This window comes from Mustelus asterias, chromosome 6, assembly GCF_964213995.1.
Source record: "Mustelus asterias chromosome 6, sMusAst1.hap1.1, whole genome shotgun sequence".
Classification (NCBI taxonomy): Eukaryota; Metazoa; Chordata; class Chondrichthyes; order Carcharhiniformes; family Triakidae; genus Mustelus; species Mustelus asterias.
In genome coordinates this window covers 35393019-35410661 of record NC_135806.1, presented here as the reverse complement: position 1 = coordinate 35410661, position 17643 = coordinate 35393019, and the positions used below count along the sequence as shown (strand labels likewise).

Here is a 17643-nt window from a genome sequence, read left to right as displayed (position 1 = left end):
TGGGCGAGTGGAATCGGCTGCCGTCAGTGGTGGTGGAGGCAAACTCAGTAGGGTCTTTTAAGAGATTCCTGGATGAGTACATGGGACTTAATAGGATGGAGGGTTATAGGTAGGCCTAAATGGTAGGGATATGTTCGGCACAACTTGTGGGGCCGAAGGGCCTGTTTTGTGCTGTGGTTTTCTATGTTTTCTATGTTCTGTGCTATATCAAAGGACAGTAAGAAGTCTCACAACACCAGGTTAAAGTCCAACAGGTTTATTTGGTAGCAAATACCATAAGCTTTCAGAGCGATGCCCCTTCGTCAGATGGAGTAGTCCGACGAAGGGGCATCGCTCCGAAAGCTTATGGTATTTGCTACCAAATAAACCTGTTGGACTTTAACCTGGTGTTGTGAGACTTACTGTGCTTACCCCAGTCCAACGCCGGCATCTCCACATCATGACTATATCAAAGGAATAGTGTCTGTTTAAAAATCAGTAAGGTTATTTTGTCCAATTTTGAATTCGAGATTTGAGCAATCTATGGGTGTAGTATAGTTTTGAACAATCACACTGGGCAACATTATTAATCTGTGCCATCAGAAACATTGGGTGGTCAACCCAGGTCAAGTGCGATTATCCAAATTGACAAGTGTTCTTTAGCTTCCGGCATAACCATTGCCTTTGTCCGAACAGTGTCAATTAGGCACCGAATTAAATCCAAATCAGATTCACTGAATCAAGGCACTGTTCAGCGAAGGAAACTGCACTACTGTACGAGTGGACCAAAATTGAGATTATTACAACCAAGGACTCTTGTCCCCTGCTGTATTTCCCCATTTTGGTAAATTTGGAGTGATTGGCGTTCGGAGCTGCCCCCATCAACGTTTTTAAAAATTGTTTCAGCTCCTTCTGCCCACTTAATGAAGGCTGGCAAAGAGAACGTATGCTCAGGCTATGGAACCCCTTTGATGTGTGCCAATAATAGACAGATTATCAGCGATAATAAATGTTGTGTACCTAGATCTTGATGGCACCCATTCAAAATTACAGCTTGCTCTCTTCCACCGCTGCAATTGGTTTGTTTAAACTTAATAAAATCACTATTTGAAAACTTTTAAAATTCAAAACATTTCCGATTTCCCCATATTGTTTCTCAGGAAGTTGGGATCAAACGTGCCGGGTGCACTGCCAAATAACTAGACCCCGTTTTTGGCTTTGGGATTTGTGTTATGAGATGGAAAGAGAAACACTGTTCAAAGTCATGTCGAGTAAATAGAGCGCCACCCACCTTTAAAAGTATGTGAGTGGCCGGTAAGAAATACTAATCTGTCCCACGGGTGCTTTGAGGCTGGTAAATGTACGTACACAGTCGGAATCAATGTCTCTTCACTCTTAATTAGTTTTGGGAAGGGAGAAAACCAGATTCAGAGGATTGTGTGTGTGAGAGTTTCAGCGTGTGTGTGAGAGATATTAGAGCACGGGGGGTGGGGGGCGATGCGAGACAAATTGGAGAGTGAATTTGGAGAAGTGGGAAAATAGAAGAAGTATAAAAAGTGATAAAAATAGATGAATGGGATAAAGAAAGAAATTAAATAAAATACATGGAAATGGGGTGAAGGTCATGCATTTGCTCACTCATTCAACTTGTCCAAATCAGACTGAAGCAACTCTGAATCCTACTCTGAGCTCACCCTCCAATCCAATTTTGCATCATCTGCAAATTTGGAGATTTTGGGCAGGATTTTACAGCCTTGCTCATCCCAAAACCGTAAAATCTCACCCGATGTCAAAGGAGCTTTCCTTGGCTATGATGAATTGGGGAACGTTATTGCCTGCTCAGATTCCCATGGCGGGATGGTAAAATTTTGGCGATTACATCTTGTTCTCACATCTCAGTCATTGATGTGCACTGTGAATTGCTGGGGTGCTTGCACTGATCCCTGCGATACCCCACTAATCACTGCCAGCCATTTGGAAAAAGACTTGTTTATTTGTTTCCTATCTGCCAACCAGCTTTCTATCTATCTTAATACACTACCCCTAATCCCATGTGCTAATCTCTTATGTGGGGCTTTGTTGAAAGCCTTCTGAAAATCCAAATAAATCACATCCACTGGCTTCCCCATATCAATTCTACTAGTTAAATCCTCGAAGAATTCCAGTAGATTTGTCACGCATGATTTCCCATTTGTAAATCCATGCTGACTCTGTCTAAACCTGCCACTATTTTCCAAGTGCTCTGCTATTAAATCTTGTATAATGAATTCTAGCATTTTCCCTACTACCAATGTCAGGCTGATTGGTCTATAATTCCCTGTTTTCTCTTTATCTCCCTTTATTAAATAGTGGAGTTACAATAGCTGTCGTCCAATCTGTAGAACTGTTCCAGAGTCTATAGAATCCTGGAAATGACCACCAATGCATCCACTATTTCTAGCACCACTTCCTTAAGTATTCTGACATGTTGATCATCAGGTCCCAGGGATTTATTGGCTTTCAATCCCATCAATTTTCCCAACACAATTTCCTACTAATCCTGATTTCCTTCAGTTTCTCCCCGCCCCTCACTAAACCCTGAGTTCCCCAACATTTCTGGGACATTATCTGTGTTCTTCTTTGTGAAGACACAGCCAAAGTATGTTGGTCAGCCATTTCTTTGTTCCCCTATAAATTCCCCTATTGTTGACTGTACCATAGAACCACAGAAAATTACAGCTCAGAAACAGGCCTTTTGGCCCTTCTTGTCTGTGCCGAACCATTTTATGCCTAGTCCCACTGACCTGCACTTGGACCATATCCCTCCACACTCCTCTCATCCATGAACCCGTCCAAGTTTTTCTTAAATGTTAAAAGTGACCCCGCATTTACCACTTTATCTGGCAGCTCATTCCACACTCCCACCACTCTCTGCATGAAGAAGCCCCCCCTAATATTCCCTTTAAACTTTTCTTCTTTCACCCTTAACCCATGCCCTCTGGTCTTTTTCTCCCCTAGCTTCAGCGGAAAAAGCCTGCTTGCATTCACTCTATCTATACCCATCAAAATCTTATACACCTCTATCAAATCTCCCCTCAATCTTCTACGCGCCAGGGAATAAAGTCCCAACCTATTCAATCTCTCTCTGTAACTCAGCTTCTCAAGTCCCGGCAACATCCTTGTGAACCTTCTCTGCACTCTTTCAACCTTATTTACATCCTTCCTGTAACTAGGTGACCAAAACTGTACACAATACTCCAAACTCGGCCTCACCAATGCCTTATATAACCTTACCATAACACTCCAACTTTTATACTCGATACTCCGATTTATAAAGGCCAATGTACCAAAGGTACTCTTTACGACCCTATCCACCTGTGACGTCACTTTTAGGGAATTCTGTACCTGTATTCCCAGATCCCTCTGTTCAACTGCACTCTTCAGAGTCCTACCATTTACCCTGTACGTTCTTCTTTGGTTTGTCCTTCCAAAGTGCAATATCTCACACTTGTCTGCATTAAATTCCATTTGCCATTTTTCAGCCCATTTTTCTAGTTGGTCCAAATCCCTCTGCAAGCTTTGAAAACCTTCCTCACTGTCCACTACACCTCCAATCTTTGTATCATCGGCAAACTTGCTGATCCAATTTACCACATTATCATCCAGATCATTGATATAGATGACAAACAACAATGGACCCAACAATGGATGTGCATTTGTCTTCACCAATTTCTTTCTCCTCACATACCTATAAAAGTTTTACAAACAGTTTTTATGTTCCCTGTAGGCTTACTCTCAAAATATACTTTTCCCCTTCTTAATCATTCCCTTTGTCCTCCTTTGCTGAATTCTAAACTGCTCCCAAACCTCAGGTCTGCTGCTTTTTCTGGCCAATTTGTCTGCCTTCTCCTTAGATCTAATACTATCTCTCCCTTGAAAGCCATGGTTTGGCCATCTTTCCCATTTTATTTTTGTACTAGACGGAATGAATAATTGTGAGAGTTCACCCATATGCTCACTGAATTTTTGTCATTGCCTATCCACCATCATCCCTTTAAATAATGTTCCCCAATTCATCATAGCCAACTCGTGCCTCATACCATTGTAGTTTCCTTTATTTGAATTCAGGAGCCTAGTCTCATAATGAACTACATCACTCACCATCTTGACGAAGAATTCTATCATATTATGTTTGCTCATCCCCAAGGGGCCTCATACAACTAGATTGCCAATTATTCCTTTCCCAGTATAAAATGTCCAGCCCTGGATGGTCTGTTCTTTAGTTGGTTCCTTAATGCATTGGTCCAGAGAACCATCCCATATCCACTCCAGGTATTCCTCTCTACGGTATTGTTACTAATTTGATTTGCCCAATCTATATGCAGATTAAAGTCACCTTTAATTACAGATTATTCCTTTATTCATACATCTCTAATTTCCTGTTTAATGCCATCTCCAACATCACCACCACAATGGGGGGTGTATATACAACTCCCAATAAGGTTTTTTGCCTCTTGATGTTTCTCAGCTTTACCAATACAGATTGCACATTGTCAGAGCTAATATCCTTCATCACTATTCCGTTAATTTCCTCCTTAATCAACAATGCAACCCCACTGCCTTTTCCTTTTTGCTTGTCCTTCCTAAATACTGAATACCCCTGGATGTTCAGTTCCCATCCCTAGTCATCATGCAGCCATGTCTCCATTATCCTGGTTATAACATCCATTTACATCTATCTGTATAATCACTTCACCCACTTTATTGTGAATGCTCTGCGCATTAAGGCAGAAAACTTGTCTTTTTAACATTCTATGTCCCATTCCCATCACTGTGGCCTTGTTTGTTTCTGGCCCAATGCCTATCTCTTTTCTTCCCCTTTCTGTCTTTTGTTCTTATTCTTGTTTCCCCTTCTCTGACTCCTTGCATAGGTTCCCATCTCCCTGCTATTCCAGTTTAAACCCTCCCCAACCACTCTAGAAAATACCTATCCGAGGACATCAGACCCGGTCTGCCCTAATACCACCCGTCCAGTTTGTACTGGTTCCACCTTTCCCAGAATCAGTCCCAGGAATCTGAAACCATCCCCCTTGCACCATCTTTTCAGCCACATATTCATCTGATATATCCTGCTATTCCTGCTCTGACTAGCACATGGCACTGGTTGTAATTCTGAGATCACTAACCTTTGAGTTCCTACTTTACAACTTACTTCCTAATTCCCGATATTCTGCTTTTAGGATCTCATCCTTTTGTTTTTAACCTATGTTGTTTGGACCAATATGTACCATGACCACTGGCTGCTCCCCTCCCTTTCCTGAATGTCCTGTAGCTGCTCTGACATACCCTTGACCCTAGCATCAGGGAGGCAATATACCATCCTGGAGTCTCATTTGTGGCCACAGAAATTCGTACCGATTCGATGGGGCACAGTGGTTAGTACTACTGCCTCACAGTGCCAGGGACCCATTTTCAAGTCCGGCCTTGGGTCACTGTCTGCGTGGAGTTTGCATGTTCTCCCCATGTCTGCATGGGTTTCTTCCAAGTGCTCCGGTTTTCTCCTGAAGTCCAAAGATGTGCGGGTTAGGTTGACTGGCCACAATAAATTGCCCTTAATGTCAGGGGAGTCGGAGGGTAAATATGTGGGGTTACGGGGACAGGACCTGGGTGAGATTGTTGTTGATGCAGACTCGATGGGCCAAATGGCCTCCTTCGGCACAGTTGATTCTATGATTCACCTTGCAATTGAATCCCCTATAACAATTGAATTCGCAACATTTTACTCCTCTCCGATGCGGCAGAGCCAACCATAGTGCGATGAATTTGTCTGTTTGTGCTTTCCCCTGAGAGGCCATTCACCACAACAGTATCCAAAGCTGTATATCTGTTTTGCAGGGGAATGGCCACAGGTGCTTCCTGCACTGCCTGCCTAGTCAGTCCTCTTGCTCTGCCTGGTGGTCACCAGGCTGATTCCGGGGATGGCGGGACTGATGTATGAGGAGAAATTGACTAAGTTACGATTGTTTTTGCTGGAGTTCAGATGAATGAGGGGGGATCTCATAGAGACTTATAAAATTCTAACAGGTCGAGACAGGATAGATGCAGGAAGGATGTTCCCGGTGGTGGGGGAGTCCAGAATCCGGGCTCACAGTCTGAGGATTCAGGGTAGACCATTTAGGACGGAGGTGAGGAGACATTTCTTCAACCAAAGAGTGGAGAGCCAGTGGAATTCATTACCACAGGAAGTAGTTGATGCCAAAACATTGAATGCATTCAAGAGGCGGCTGGATATAGCACTTGGGGCAAATGGGATCAAAGATTATGTGGAAAAAGCAGGATTAGACTATTGAGTTGGATGATCAGCTATGATCTTAATGAATGGCGGAGCAGGCTCGAAGGGCCAAATGGCCTCCTTCTGCTTCTATCTTCTATGTTTCTATTCCCTTCTTGCCTATGGAATCTTAGCCTATGATGTGGCCACATCTCTATACATGCAATCCATGATACTCTCCCCCTCACAGATGGTCCACAGTGTCCCCTGCCACTGCTCAAGCTCTGATACCCAGGCTTTCAGCAACTGCAGCTGGTGACATTGCCTACACACATGCTGGCCCCAGGCATTGGATAGGTTCCCAGTGTCCCACATAGAGCAACAGGAGAAAACCACAGCTTTGAGATCTTCTGCCATTACTTACCCCTTTAAATTAAACATTTGGAGGATACTTGAAACGAATTAATACGAAATTAGTCTAAGGCCCTGATCCTCTTTACTACAGAATATAGCCCTTAAAACTTTAATCCACAAAATAAAGACCTTATAAAGTATAAGCAATGACAGTAGTAAATACTTACCTGACCGTACTCACCCAATCAGAAGCTTCAAACTCCAAGCTAGCACTGAGATTTCCCCTCGCAGTCTCGCACTGTTTTCAATCTCCAGACAATCAGCTCTCTCCTTTGTACCTCTACTTCAGGTCTAGGTGCTGCCGTCTGTCCCGGTGTCCTCCTCTCGCACTCACCTCTAGGTGCTGCTGTCTGTCCCAGTGTCCTCCTCTCGCACTCACCTCTAGGTGCTGCTGTCTGTCCCGGTGTCCTCTCGCACTCACCTCTAGGTGCTGCTGTCTGTCCCGGTGTCCTCCTCTCGCACTCACCTCTAGGTGCTGCTGTCTGTCCCAGTGTCCTCCTCTCGCACTCACCTCTAGGTGCTGCTGTCTGTCCCGGTGTCCTCCTCTCGCACTCACCTCTAGGTGCTGCTGTCTGTCCCGGTGTCCTCCTCTCGCACTCACCTCTAGGTGCTGCTGTCTGTCCCGGTGTCCTCCTCTCGCACTCACCTCTAGGTGCTGCTGTCTGTCCCAGTGTCCTCCTCTCACACTTTCCTCTAGGTACTGCTTAGGTCAAGTTGCTAGATTGAAATAAGCCCAGTGCTGCTGTTGAGCCTAAAGACAATGGTCAGGACTTTCCATTGCCTATTGGCTTTTGATGGGACCGGAAGATCCCTGGGTGGGACAGGGCTGAAAAATTCTGGCCAATGATACTGAGGGGATCCACCCTGAACAATCATTAGGCTGCTTTTTTCCCCATTGAAATCAACTACAGCTGCGCTGGAATTAGTTTGTTGGTAGCATGACCTATAACTCTCCTCCATGTGCTTTTGAAGTTGTACCCATACTGCTGAAGTGCCCTAAACTTGAGCCTTGTGCTGCTGGTCTCAGTTTAATTTGGACATGAATTTTGTTGATGTGATTTTTGAAAGATATTGTGAGTAAATCCAGACAATACTTAGTAATAGTCTGCCTGCTGGGTCAGATCCTGCCAGTCTCAACCTACTGGTATTGGAAGAAGGGAGGAGTGTGGGAGGAAAGAAAGATAGAAAGAGGAAAGAAGAGAGTAAATGAGAGAGAAAAAGAAATACATTACCAAAGCACTTCACAACCAATGTTCACTATTGTAATACAGGGAAACGTGATGTCCAATTTTCCCACAAACAGCAATTAAATAAATGACCAGATCATCTGTTTCAGGTATTGGTCAAGGGATAAATAATGGCCAGTGCACCAAGGAGGACCTTCTCTTTTACTTTGAATGGAATCTGGCAATTAAGTACCTGGAATTTCTTTTGGGGTTCTCTGCCAAAAGACTGATGAAATAGGGACAAAAAACAGAGAAAAGTTCAGAAATGGGGGAGAACAGTGGAGTTAGGTTCAAAACACACAGAAGCGCCCAGCTCAGCAGCAAGGCACTATACTAACAAGGAGCACAAGCATTCGCATGTTGCACAAAGGAATTGAATTAATGAGCAGTAGGCAACAAGGTTTGTCTGAAAGTTTTTGAGTGGGTGAGTGCAATGCAGATACAAATGAGGAGAGAGAGAAATCTGACCTGCAAAGAATTTTTAATCAAATAATCACTAGTGCATCTGGAGTGGAGAAAATGTGAATCAGTTTTATGGAAATCCTTGTTGAAACTAGTAATGAAACTGTATCTAATCCGACTTACAATTTATGGATAGCTTCCTGGGGTCTTTAGCTCCTGTTGTAAAGCAGATTGGGATTTGATTAAATATTATCAAATAAATCTGGGCTTCATTAAAATCATGCTAATTTTTGTTTCCTATTTTTAATTGTTCAGAATTCTTGCAGATATTGCATTGCCTGCACTCAATATTTTACTCTGTATCAGAGAGGCTGAAAACATATAAACACAAAGAACAAAATGCCAGAAATCAAAGATAAAACTAGAAAATGTTGGAAATATGCAATGAGTCAGCAAGATAAAGTCCTTTTCTTTTAGTGAACTGCAGGTCTGAGATCTCAGACCTCCACCATGATAGCGATGGAGCAGGACTTCAGTGCAAAACTTTTATGTGCTTAACCATGTTGACTGTTTAAATAAAAGGATTGAGTACAAGACGTTAATAGCTGTGCAATTGTCTGGGAGAGAGGATGGAGTGACAGTGCTGGGAAGTTGATGGGGCTCAGTGCAGGCCCAGGGGAAAGACAGTAAAAGAACTGGTCTACCTTTCCGAGGGGGAAAAAAAAGAGCATGTATTTAACTGTACTGCTGAAGATAGGGCAGCAGCATTGCACTAGTGGAGGTGGTGTGACATTGTTGTACTGCTGGAGTTGGTTTCATACAAATGTACTACTGGTAGAGATGGTGTGACACAACTTTGACACAGTTGGCACATCTGTGCTCCCGAAGCGCTGTTGAGATATCACTGAGCATGTGAAAGCTCTGACCCTGTCAACAGGTGCTACCTGTAATGCTTGATTTCACACAACAGCCAAAACTTCTGTAATGTTTTCCCTCACCTTCTCTTTAGTACATTTTAAGTATACAATTAACATCAATAACACCGTCAGACCCCACTTGGAGTACTGTGCTCAGTTCTGGTCACCTCACTATAGGAAGGATGTGGGAAAGATTGAAAGGGTGCAGAGGAGATTTACAAGGATGTTGCCTGGATTGAGTAGCATGCCTTATGAGGATAGGCTGAGGGAGCTCGGTCTTTTCTCCTTGGAGAGACAAAGGATGAGAGGAGACCTAATAGAGGTGTATAAGATGTTGAGAGGCATAGATCGGGTGGACTCTCAGAGGCTTTTTCCCAGGGTGGAAATGTCTGCTACGAGAGGACACAGGTTTAGGGTGCTGCGGGGTAGGTACAGGGGAGATGTTAGGGGTAAGTTTTTCATCACAGAGGGTGGTGGGCGAGTGGAATCGGCTGCCGTCAGTGGTGGTGGAGGCGAACTCAATAGGGTCTTTTAAGAGACTCCTGGATGAGTACATGGAGCTTAATAGGATGGAGGGTTATAGGTAGGTCTAGAAGGTAGGGATGTGTTCGGCACAACTTGTGGGCCGAAGGGCCTGTTTGTGCTGTAGTTTTTCTATGTTTCTATATTTCTAACATTAGAAACGGTAACTATTAAAAAGAGCCAACAACTTGCATTGTGTCATTCAACAGACAAATACTTAGTAAGGAATTAAAGAGAAACAATTTTACACAGAGGATGTTTAGGATGTGGAACTTGCTTCCACGGGATAGATGCATTCAAGGGGAAGCTAGAAAAGCAAATTTGGGTGAAAAGTAATAGGAGAAAATGTTGATATAGTTAAATGAAGATGGATAGAAAGAAGCCCATATGGAACATAAACAATCCAAATGCCCTATTTCTGCACTGTACATGTTATGTAACTCTATGAACATTGCACTCCTCATGATCTCAAAGCATTTCAAAGCAATTTGCAACAATGAATTACTTTTGAAGTGTAGTCACTGTTGTAATGTAGAGGCACAGTAACCAATTTACACATAGCAAGGTCACACAAGCAGCAATGTGGTAAGTGACCAGTCTATCTGTTTTATTGATGTTGGTTGTGTTATGTTTAGTGTTGAGATCAAAAATATTTTAAAAAACAGATTTAAATTCCCAGTGAACTACTCAAAGGATCACATAAGGTTTCAGGTTTCAAGATTTTTACTGTCACAAACAAATTAAAATTAACATTGACTAAATATCACTTAGTGGGCAACTAATGCAGTGAAGTACAAAAAAGATGTCCCACTTAACTTCCTACGACAACTGGAAACATGCTGTGTTTGCATATTGCACTGCATTCTCCACAGAATTGCAATCTTTAAAGGAGTCAGTCCAAAGTTACTCAGATTCCAACAGACTTCCCATTTCATTGAGTCACAATGTCCAGAATTGGTCATTAAAATTTCCTTTAGTTTTCTGAGAATCCCAAAGTAACTTCCAGCAGCAAGGCCTACCCCAGTGATTCGTTCTCCCAGCCACACCTGGGTGAATCTTCCAGTGTCCACTGGTTCCATCTCCTCAACCGGGGAATATGCTTCCATCCACTTCTGCCTGGTGGTTAACAGAGAACAGCCTTTTCTCCTGTTGGCCACAATAGTATTTTTTCCGGGACTCTGTCTTTGACCAGGGACTCTGAGTCAGTAATTCCACAAGCAGCAAGAACAACCTATCTTTCTTTTGTGTTCAGATGTGAAAGCTGGCACTTGAATTTCAGTGGACTTAACCTAGTCCCTCATGGCAAGCAGATCATAACGGCTTGTTGCCAGACAGAACTAGTCAGAGATCACATGCTCCATTTTATCTTGAATTCAAACATCGTTTAAAACATAACCATCTTATAAAATCCCACACTTATAGCTCCCCCACAGTAAGAATTTTTCTACAACACTGTCAATATATAACATTGTAAACACCTTAGCAACTAATTCACTACACAGAGTTCAGGTAATATTCTCTTCACTGTTACCACATTTTACCATTAAGCAGTCTATCTTGGCATCATGATAGTGTTTAACCTGTTATATCCAATCTCATGTGACAGTTAGAATTTAAAGTTCAGTTTGTTCAACACACTTGCAAACAAGTGTCCACTTTACTACTGATGGATACACTGTCATGACAAATTTCCCTTCTTATTTTGCATATTTTCTTTTACAACATTTCCATGTCCTGGGTTAGAACATTGTCCTTGGTTTGGTCTGCTTAACTTTGTCAGAATAATTTTGGCAGCAAGATTATGCTGTCTTTGAACCACCCTGATTTCCAGTCCCTTCTATCTCTGCAGTTTTTTTGAGTGTCCAAGTATATCAAGAAAGTCCTCCTCCTGTTTAAATGTAGGATTACATTTATCTGTAAGTTTATTTTCTTGATTTAAACTTTCAGTGTTCTTTTCCAGCACTGCAAGTTTAACACTGTCTCTTTCTGTTCCAATATTTAATTTTTTTGCCAAATAGAATCCTCCTTAGCTGCTATATGACATTAAGGTTATTTTGGTGATTAGAAAAAAAAATCTCATTACTCATTTCTAGTCAACTCAGGAATTTTCAAAAAGTAAGTTTTGATTTTCACCTTCCCATGAAGCACGTTTTTTCAATTTATTCTCATGAACGAGTGACTTTCATCATGTTTTAATTTACATTCAAGAACATGAATCCTTCCTCATAGCTCCATGGTATCATCATTGGTTCTAGCTGGATCTTTTGGTTTCAAAGTATGTTGCACCAATCTGAGGTCCTTACCTCCTTCAAGAAGACAATCATCATCCATGTACCAACAAAAAGCCAGCCTGCGTGACTTAATGACTACCGCCCGGTGACTCCGACATCAATCATTATGAAGTGCTTTGAAAGGTTTGTCATGGTACGGATCAGTCCCGGCCTCCAAGATTGCCTGGATCCACTACAGTTCACCTATCACCTCAACAGGTCCACAGCATCTCCACACCATCTCCCTGGCCGCAAGAAACTACACAAAGGATTGTGAACAAAGCCCAGTCCATCACGCAAACCAGCCTCCCATTCATTGACTCTGTCTACACATCCCTCTGCCTCGGAAAAGCAGCCAGCGTAATCAAGGACCCCACACACCCTGGACATACTCTTTTCCACCTACTTCCATCCGGAAAAAGATACAAAAGTCTAAGGTCACGTACCAACCAACTCGAGAACAGCTTCTTCCCTGCTGCCATCAGAACTTTGAATGGACCTAACTTATATTACGTTTAGTAAAGCGTTTGACAAAGTACCTCATGGTAGGTTGGTACAAAAGGTTGGATTTCATGGGATAAAGGGGGAGGTGGCTAGATGGGTGGAGAACTGGCTTGGTCACAGAAGACAGAGGGTGGTAGTGGAAGGGTCTTTTTCCGGATGGAGGCCTGTGACTAGTGGTGTTCCGAAGGGCTCTGTATTGGGACCTCTGCTGTTTGTGATTTATATAAACGATCTGGAAGAAGGTGTAACTGGGGTGATCAGTAAGTTTGCAGACGACACGAAATTGCAGATAGTGAGGAACATTGTCAGAGGCTCCAGAAGGATATAGATAGGCTGGAAATTTGGGCAAAGAAATGGCAGATGGAGTTCAATCCTGATAAATGCGAAGTGATGCATTTTGGTAGAGCTAATGTAGGGAGGAGCTATACGATAAATGGCAGAACCATAAAGGGTGTAGATATGCAGAGGGACCTGGGTGTGCAAGTCCACAGATCCTTGAAGGTAACGTCACAGGTGGAGAAGGTGGTGAAGAAGGCATATGGCATGCTTGCCTTTATAGGACGGGGCATAGAGTATAAAAGTTGGGGTCTGATGTTGCAGATGTATAGAACGTTGGTTCAGCCGCATTTGGAATACTGCGTCCAGTTCTGGTCGCCACACTACCAGAAGGACGTGGAGGCTTTAGAGAGAGTGCAGAGGAGGTTTACCAGGATGTTGCCTGGTATGGAGGGGCTTAGTTATGAGGAGAGATTGGGTAAACTGGGGTTGTTCTCACCGGAAAGACGGAGGATGAGGGGAGACCTAATAGAGGTGTATAAAATTATGAAAGGCATAGATAGGGTGAACGGTGGGAAGCTTTTTCCCAGGTCGGTGGTGACATTCACGAGAGGTCATAGGTTCAAGGTGAGGCGGGGGAGGTTTAACACGGATATCAGAAGGACATATTTTACACAGAGGGTGGTGGGGGCCTGGAATGCACTGCCAGGCAAGGTGGTGGAGGCGGGCACACTGGGAACGTTTAAGACCTATCTAGATAGCCACATGAACGGAGTGGGAATGGAGGGATACAAAAGAATGGTCTAGTTTGGACCAGGGAGCGGCGCGGGCTTGGAGGGCCGAAGGGCCTGTTCCTGTGCTGTATCGTTCTTTGTTCTTTGTTGTTTGTTGATCTTTCTCTACTATTAAGCTAACACTACACTCTGCACCCTCTCCTTTCCTTCTTTATGAAAGGGGGGAACGGAATTTTACAAGATTTTTTTTCTAAGTATCCTGCTCACGTGAAAACGGGATAATTCATGATCTGTTTTTCAGGTGAGTTTTCACGCCGAATGCTGCCTGGGACGGGGGTTTAAGTTACTTAACATTTAAGTTATAAAGAGAGGTTGCATAAGCTTGGGTTATTTTTGTTGGATCAGAGAAGACTGAGGGGTGACCTGATTGAGGTGTACACAATTATGCGAGACATAGACTGAGTGGATAAGGAGCAGCTGTTCCCTTCGTTGAAGGGTCAGTCACAAAGGGACATAGGTTCAAGGTGAGAGGCAGGAGATTTAGGGGGGATGTCAGGAAAAACGTTTTAGCTGGAGGATGGTGACGGTTTGGAATGCACTGCCTGGGAGGGTGGTAGAGGTGGATTGCCTCCTCCTCTATGAAGTATCTGGATGACCATTTGGCACATCATAACATTCAGGGCTGTGGGCCAAGTGCTGGCAGATGGGATTAGATGTAAATTCAGGTGTTTCTAATGTGTCAGTGCAGACCCGATGGGCTGAATGGCTTCTTCTGCGCTATATGGTCTTATGACTCTATGATCTGTGGCATATCACAGGCATCTGTGCACAGGTTTATCCACCAGGTTACAGATGGCCCGGGCAAGCCAGTACATCAACTTTGATGCTGGCCAGGCACAGCAGGAGGCCCGGGCTGCAGGAGGCCCGGGCTGCAGGCTTTGCTGCCGTCGCTGGCATGCCCCATGTGCAAGAGGTTGTGGATGGGACGGACATCGCCCTGCAGTCCTGCAAGGTGAGGGACAACCACTTATCAACAGGAAGGGCTTCCAATCACTAAATGTGCAGATAGTCTGCGACCACAGAATGATAATTATGCAGGTGTGAGCACCCAGGGAGCGTCCATGATAGCTCCGTCTTGAGGAGTTTGGACATTCTTGGACTCTCTGAAGACCAGCCTAGCTGCAGGGATGGCTCGTGGGGGACAAGGGCTACCTGCTAAAGTCATGACTGATGGGGTATTGATTGGGGGATGCCACCAGGGTTGGAGGCGTGCAGTGGCGGGGGGGAGGGTTCGGTGGTGGAGGCCCTTTGGGTGTCTGGGGATGGCTTCACATTGCAAGTGCAACAAATGTGACGGGATTCAGAATGGGATGCACACTCGCCGTTCCTGCCTGAACAAGGTCTTTTTTTTTGCGTCACTGGTTGCTGGTCTGATGTACAGCTGCAGCCACAGCGTCCCAGACAGTATTGGCTGTGCAACCCCTTGGATGACGTCCCTCCGTTGGGTAGAGCAGCTCGCGTCTCTCCTCATCGGCACCCAACAGCCGGCCTGCTCGCCATTTGAAAACCTGGGGGAACTTCTTCTTTGTGCCATCATCCTGGTGTGACTGCCTGTGTGTCCATCCTTATAACTTTTATAGTGCTCTGCCGCCTTAATCCGATCAGGATAGATGGATTCCTGATCGGTAAGGGAATTAGGGGTTATGGGGATCAGGCGGGTAAGTGGAACTGATTCGCTTCAGATCAGCCATGATCTTGTTGAATGGCAGGGCAGGCTCGAGGGGCCAGATGGCCTACTCCTGCTCCTATTTCTTATGTTCTTACGTTCTTAAGGGAGTCCAGGTGCAGGCGGTTCGGGCCACTCATGCAGCCATTAAGTATATTTCATTGAGAATAATGTACAGGCTGCCTGCTTTCAGTAAAGGGGGAGCCATCTGCAAAGGCGTTAATTGGGTTAACTCAACCAGGTAATGTGTTTGGGGGGAGGGGCCCCCAATGCTCAGGGGCCTCACTCAGCAAAGAGGAATGCTCGCAGGGAGGACATGTGCATGGCAGCCCCGCACACTGTGGGTGAAAGGGAGCAGTGGGGCCAGCACATTGTGGGTGAAGGGGAGCCTGGCAGCACAGCACAGAGTGGGAGAGCCTCGGTTGTTGGGGGTGGTGGTGTCGTTTGTAGTGTTGGGAGGCCAGCGATGTCCAGGTTAGAGGGTGTGAGAGGCCAGTGATGTCCGTGGAGAGGGCGGGGGCGGTGGTGTGAGAGCCAGCAATATTATCACGGGGAGGATGTGAGGACTGAATTCCCAGTATACTGCGAGATCAACACATGCGCAGTGGCCCGCTCAGCACGCTGATTCCAGCCTCTCTGGCAGGATGAGGCCCCAATCGCCACTTTTCAGAGTGAATCACGCGATGGCACTCTGTGATGCACAGAGTGTCGGAGATTCTTTCTGGTAAGTAAGCCAAAAAAACGGGCGCTAAATACTCCCATTTTCCCGCACGTTGGAAACTTGGTTTTTTTGGGAGTATCCCGGCCATAATCTTTAACATAGTGTTACAGTAAGATAAACTTCCTCCAACTATAATTTACAATGCTAATTCGATGTTCTCTATGTTAGTAAGTGTTAAAGAGTTTTTGCTGAAGATTTTTTGGAAAAATAATTTTGAAGAGTTCAATTTTCATTTTTGTGAAAGCTGATTGTGTCTTCCGTATATATCAGTGTGAATAATTCAAACAGGACAGCAGAATGATTACAAAGGACATTCACTGGAATGTTACTGCCCCGCCCGCCACGGAAATCAGAGCTGGCGAGGGGCAAACAATGTGAAGATCCTTTGACCTTGGGTGGGATTTTACGGTTTTGGGACGAGCTGGGCTGTAAAATCCCACCCATTATGTTCAAAGACCAGTGAAGGGTTAATTTATGGAAGAAACTGCAACAATGAACTGCACCCCCCAATCAATAGTTTAAGACATGCTCCTACTACACACGTTAATCAGATATAACTCGATTATTTTCTCACTCAAAGTTGCCAGGTTTCAATCAGGCACAACTCACTATTTTCGAATGAATGGACAATTACTACCACGGTGGGTTCTGCTATGTTTGTAACAATGCCTTGATGCATGGAATTTCCAGTGCTGTCCTTGCTTGGTTACATCCTTTTTCAGCTTCCCTGAAATACAATTTAACCCAAACATTGAACCCTCTGACATCATGATATAAAGGCTCTCAGGCTCAGAATTCCAAATCTTCCCAAGTTCCATTGGCTCTGCACTAATAACGTGATTTGAAGATCTTTTGCCTTGTCTTTACAATCCCATCCAACTATTAGCAGCAACTCATTCAGCTACCATGTCCCAACCTTTGGAGCTGTCTCGATTTCTCCTTGTTATAGCCCTCCCTGCTTTTAAAATAATTCTTAAGGTGCTTTATTTTTTTTGTATTGCACTTTTACCATCCACCTTTTCTCTTTCCTCTCCCTCTGTTTTTTTTCATAGAATAGAAACCCGACAGTACAGAAAGAAGCCATTCGGCTCATCGTGCCTGCACCAACCACAATCCCACCTAAGCCCTACCCCCATATCCCTACATATTTTACCCACTAATCCCTCTAACCTACGCATCTCAGGACACTAAGGGGCAATTTTAGCATGGCCAATCAACCTAACCCGCATATCTTTGGACTGTGGGAGGAAACCGGAGCACCCGGAGGAAACCCACGCAGACACGAGGAGAGTGTGCAAACTCCACACAGACAGTGACCCAAGCCGGGAATCGAACCCAGGTCCTTGGAGCTGTGAAGCAGCAGTGCTAACCACTGTGCTACCGTGCCAATCTTGCTGACCATATTGTGAAGCTCTGATATGTCAATCTATTGCAACGTGTACTGTACAAATATTTTTTTGTTGTTCATGCAACTTCATTGTTTTAAGCACTTGTTATGATAAATTTAAGACAATATCCAGACTAGACTGCCTCCAGTAATTTCTTTCAGTTTCATTGTTGTGACAATTGATGTTATCATGGTCAACATCATCAAAGAAACAGGCGGATTGCCAACATCTCTACCAAGGTGCAGAATAATATCTCAAGCAAAATGCATTCATTGAATGGGATTTTCCGACCGGATGTGCCCCAAGACCGGAAA

At 44.3% G+C, this 17643-nt stretch overlaps 1 protein-coding gene across 1 annotated transcript in view; it reads right to left on the bottom strand.

Moving 5' to 3' along the window:
- LOC144494648 (A disintegrin and metalloproteinase with thrombospondin motifs 3-like) overlaps positions 1-14451 on the bottom strand; it is a 500070-nt gene extending 485619 nt beyond the window's left edge. The window contains exons 1-3 of the mRNA XM_078213852.1: positions 14345-14451; positions 10730-10826; positions 8063-8095 (exon numbers count right to left, since the gene is read on the bottom strand). Coding sequence (XP_078069978.1) covers positions 8063-8095; positions 10730-10826; positions 14345-14451 — 237 coding nt within the window. The remainder of the gene's footprint in view (positions 1-8062; positions 8096-10729; positions 10827-14344) is intronic.
- Positions 14452-17643: the final 3192 nt, after the last annotated feature.